Genomic DNA, 4791 nt, shown 5'->3' on the forward strand with positions numbered 1-4791 from the left:
ATGACTTTACTCACTTTACTTAAGTTATTTTAATGAAAAACTAATATAATAACGCCTAAGAATAGTTTACAGCAACAAATATATTATAACAGGCTCACTAATTTTACTATTAATAAATACCAGCAAATAAAAATGCTTTTGCAAGAATAATAAAACTAATTTCTTATGAACGGTTTCTTTTTTTCAAAAAAATGATACATAAAAAAACTTATGTTAAAACTCTTCAATAAAATGGCATTGTTAAAAGAAAACATTAACATATATTTAATATTTATGTTAACATGTTAATTATGACTGTTGTTGTTAGTTGTTAACTTTTTCATGTTGTTAATTATAAGTTTTTGTATAAATACTGTAATGTAAATATTTTATTTTATTAAGAATAGACTTGATGAATGATATTTTGAAGTCTATAAGAAAATTATTCAATTAGTTACACAAATATTTTGAATATTAATAATTTTTAAACATAATTTATAATATTTACTAGGAGATTTAAAAATTTGAGCAACGTTCGTTAATAAATCTTAGTCGATGATAATAAACATGTTAAAACATGTGTTAATTATATTTTTAAATATAAAATCACAAAAAAATAAAGTTAGTTAAGATTTAAAATTAATATAACCAAATATGTTACATGTCTTATAAGATATAAATGTAAAAATCAACACCAAATATCACCCAATAAAGCAAAAATGGATAGCTATATTATGTTGTTTAGTGTATATATATAGTTAGTAAAACATTTAAAAACGAAACACACGAAAGTTAAGAGAAGGACAAGTCATTTATAATACCTTGTTCATTATGCCAGTCTCTGAGTCCTTATTTGGCGTACAAAATATTTTGGTCGAGTTAAAATTTTTTTAAAAATGGTATAAACAGCCAATAAACTCTTAATTTTACTTATTTTCAGATTTCATTGATTACTGGCTGCTTTAGTTTTACTGATTTAAAATTTAATTACTCCTCTATAATAAATTTATTTTACTAATATATGTTAGTTTCCTAAAATATGATTTATTTAGTAATTTTAAATTATACTCTTATAAATCTAAAAAATTTTATACTTAATTTTATAATTTATTATTTTAATAATTAATAGATATAAATTAAATAAAAGTTTTTAAACATAACTATTTAAGAAGATTGTTTTGTATATATGTACGAAATCGTGTATATTGGACAGTTCCACGAAGGGAACAAGAGAGATTAGATATTTTTCTTGGGGATCAAAGATCTTGTGAACATTTATGTGGAGAAGGAGAGGCTACAAACGCAAAGCACGAAGGTATTTTTGTTTTTCTTGACAACCAAAAATCAGAGAAGGACAGTTTGGTAATAACGCAACCCAAACTAAGCGATCTCATGAGTTCCAGCATCACTTTCACTCTCTTCAACGTGGCTACTTCATTGAATTTACCAAGTTCACCCTCATTTTGGGATAGCAACAATAGCATACACAAATCACAAGGGCAACCATGTCTTTTCACAATGCGCTTCCGCCTTCAACAACATCCACCACCATATCTAAGTTTAGTTCTAACCCTTTGGGCATTGGAGATTGGAATCCTCCTCGACAAGTATCAATGGCTCTAAATCTCTGTATCTCCCCTAAGTGTAAATGGGTTGGTTCACTTTCCATAGATAATACTTGTTCTTCAAGATTACAACTTGGTTCTTCTTTTGTTTCGGGTTCTAAGAATGGGAACATGAACATTCCTAGTATGAGTCTTAGTTTTAGTACTGCTAGAGCTTTGAGTTTGAGGAGGAGTGCAAGTGTTACTGTAAGATCCAGCTTGGACACAGCGGGGCCCACAGTAACCGTGGGACAGGTCACTGAGGTTAACAAAGACACCTTCTGGCCGATTGTTAAGGCTGCTGGAGATAAAACAGTTGTCCTTGATATGTACACTCAATGGTATGTATAATTAGATGATCTTATAATATATGATGTTATGTTGTTATAATTATGTGCTTTTTCTTTTTATAATAATGTTGTTGTATGATGGTTTAGAATGAGGAAAAAGAATCATGCTTTACTTTGTTTAGTACAGCTACCTATGTTGTACTGTTTCTTAGCTGTGAGATTCCTTTAGTGACTGTGTTAACTTTATGCTGATTTTGTCTAGATTCAAGACCAATATTGATTTTGATGATCAATTAATTGGGTCTTCTCCTGCTTTAGATGATAGAGAGGGAAAAAAAAAGAGAAATGAAAATCACTTGCTTAGTACAAAGGGCTAAATATGGAATGGCATTCACTTAGAGAGTCATCTGTAGCATGAAAGTGGGTTGAAATGGGTGAAAAATTTTGTTGTTTGATCCCACTCCGTTTTCATTCCTCTCCTGATTTCTTACTTTCCCATGTTCTGGTTAATGAAAGAAGCATAGCTTAGTTTCGCTGATAATCTTTTGATCTATACAACTTAGAATTGGTTACACAAACAGATATCACACACAAAAGTATATATAATTTATAGAATCTATATCGTTTTGCAGTTTCCACTAGTGTATTGTGACGTGATTATTTGTTTATATAATTTTTGTTGAAATTTTTTTTGGTTTATAAATCCTCTGTCTTGTCTGGTTTTAAATTCATTTCCTGCTTTCAGAAATATGTATAGGCAAGCAAATTTGACCAGCACCACAGATAATCAATTGTATTCCCTCAATATATCACTGATCAATATCACAGTGTAGTCTGTACCTAAGTGGGGAAGGTTCAAGGCGAATCACTTCAAAGGTTTAAACAATTTTGTAGCTTATTGTACATGTGTATCCATTTTATCACAATCTTAATAGTTGATTTTCCAATCAGTAATTATAGCTTCTCACTTTTACCAATAAGGTGACCTCTTATTTTACTTTGGACCGGCCAAATTTGGGTAAAAGATGAGGAATTTTGCTGGTTAACTATATTAGGCAAGGAACTTGATTAATGATAAAGTGGGAATAAAGTGCCGAGTGACAAAAGTACTTACATGATAGTGCTGAACATTTGTGTGTGGGTCAAATGTTAAAATGGATATTTATTGTTTGATGCTTTCCAGTTTGACTTTGGTGGAAAGCTTATAAGTTGGCCTTTGGCATACAATTAAGTGCCATAATTTGCCACAATTATGTGCTTAGCGAAGGCCAAGTCATTATGTACACTTGTGATGGAGTTGTATTATTGCTTGGTATGTGAAGCAAATTATTCCAAATCAGGTCAGTTGTATATATAGTTATTAACAACTAGCTTTACCTGTTTTAGCTTGCTTAAGAATACATTTTTGTTTTTGTTTTTTGGGCCATGTGTGCTAGAGTGGATTATACATAAAGTTTTATGGAGATGTCATGTGACCTAGATAATGATCAGCTGATCAATTCATTAGTTAATGAAAAGGAATCCAAGCAAGGTTCTTTAGTAATCATAAATTGTTTGTGTTTCAAACAAAACAGAGCTAGTACCAAAGGTTAATTGATTTTGGTCATTCTTTGGTATAGTTATTCTAGAATGTACGATTCATTATGACATTTTTATCCCTGATGCTTAATTCTATCTGAATATTTGGATAATCTGTGATATGAATTCATGAATTTTTGCAGGTGTGGTCCTTGCAAAGTAATGGCTCCAAAGTTTCAAGAATTATCTGAAAAGTATCTGGATGTTGTGTTTCTAAAGCTTGATTGCAACCAAGACAACAAGGTATGGATATTATGTGCTAGATAGTAGCTAGTCTATTTTATTTATTTATGAACATCTTTGATTAAGCCCGGTTATACTATACTTAGTTTGACATGGTATTGATTTGTATAATCAATTCATTTCTGACAGCCCTTGGCAAAAGAGCTGGGAATTAAAGTGGTTCCCACTTTTAAAATTCTGAAGGACAACAAGGTTGTAAAAGAAGTTACTGGTGCTAAATATGATGATTTGGTGGTTGCCATAGACACTGTTCGATCTAGCTAAAGAATATAACTGTTCTCTTTCTATGTAAAAATATTATGCTTGACACCCTTTGTAAGTATTTCATGCAATTGTAAGCTGATGATGTTTGGAAGATGAAGAAATGTCATCACGTGATTGTAGTAAACCGTAATTGACTTTTCCCTAAGCCAGGAAGAGTTTCTCAAAATTATTTTTGTTATCAAATTCATCATGCGGGATCTATTATGGCTGATTTTTTTAACAAGAAAATAAAATAAAATTGGATGAGATAAATGTGGATGTTAAATCAGTGATGCCAAGGCATATCTAATCCAGATTTGTTGTATTTTTCTAATATTGTTTTAAAATTTAACATTTTATGAAGTGATTATTAAATAAAATATATATAGGCAATTTTATTTTAAAAATCTAGAATAAATTTGATAGTTTCTTTATTTAACAAGTAGAATGATCTGTAAGCATCAAGTTAAGAATTATAATTATTCACGTCTAATCTATTGAGGAATCTCAACATGCTAATATAATTATCTAAACTTAATAATGCCAATCATATGAAAACCTAAGCAACACTGTCTGAATATAATATATAGTTTAGAAAAATGTTATTAACAGTCTTTGATATGGTTTTTACAATTGATTGACTTTTTAAAAAGTGATCAAAATTTAAAGTAAGTATTTTAAGTTTTATAATATAAAATAATCACAAAAAGTGTATTAAAAATATGTGATCAATATTTTTGTTATACTTTATGGTGGATAAGTCATAATTTCATTTTATTCCTTTAATCTTGTATTCTTATTCACACTCTTGAATTTATTATTAAAATTATGAATAGAATAATCTTAAATAACTT

At 29.3% G+C, this 4791-nt stretch overlaps 1 protein-coding gene across 1 annotated transcript; it reads left to right on the forward strand.

Moving 5' to 3' along the window:
- Positions 1 to 1530: 1530 nt before the first annotated feature.
- LOC113861934 (thioredoxin F-type, chloroplastic-like) lies at positions 1531 to 4154 on the forward strand. The gene is made up of 3 exons (XM_027495047.1): positions 1531 to 1924; positions 3595 to 3694; positions 3824 to 4154. The coding sequence occupies exons 1-3, from the start codon at positions 1593 to 1595 to the stop codon at positions 3956 to 3958; spliced, it is 567 nt and encodes a 188-aa protein (XP_027350848.1). The 5' UTR covers positions 1531 to 1592; the 3' UTR covers positions 3959 to 4154.
- Positions 4155 to 4791: the final 637 nt, after the last annotated feature.

This window comes from Abrus precatorius, unplaced genomic scaffold (assembly GCF_003935025.1).
Source record: "Abrus precatorius isolate BTA unplaced genomic scaffold, Abrus_2018 Scaffold3, whole genome shotgun sequence".
In the NCBI taxonomy this organism is placed as follows: Eukaryota; Viridiplantae; Streptophyta; class Magnoliopsida; order Fabales; family Fabaceae; genus Abrus; species Abrus precatorius.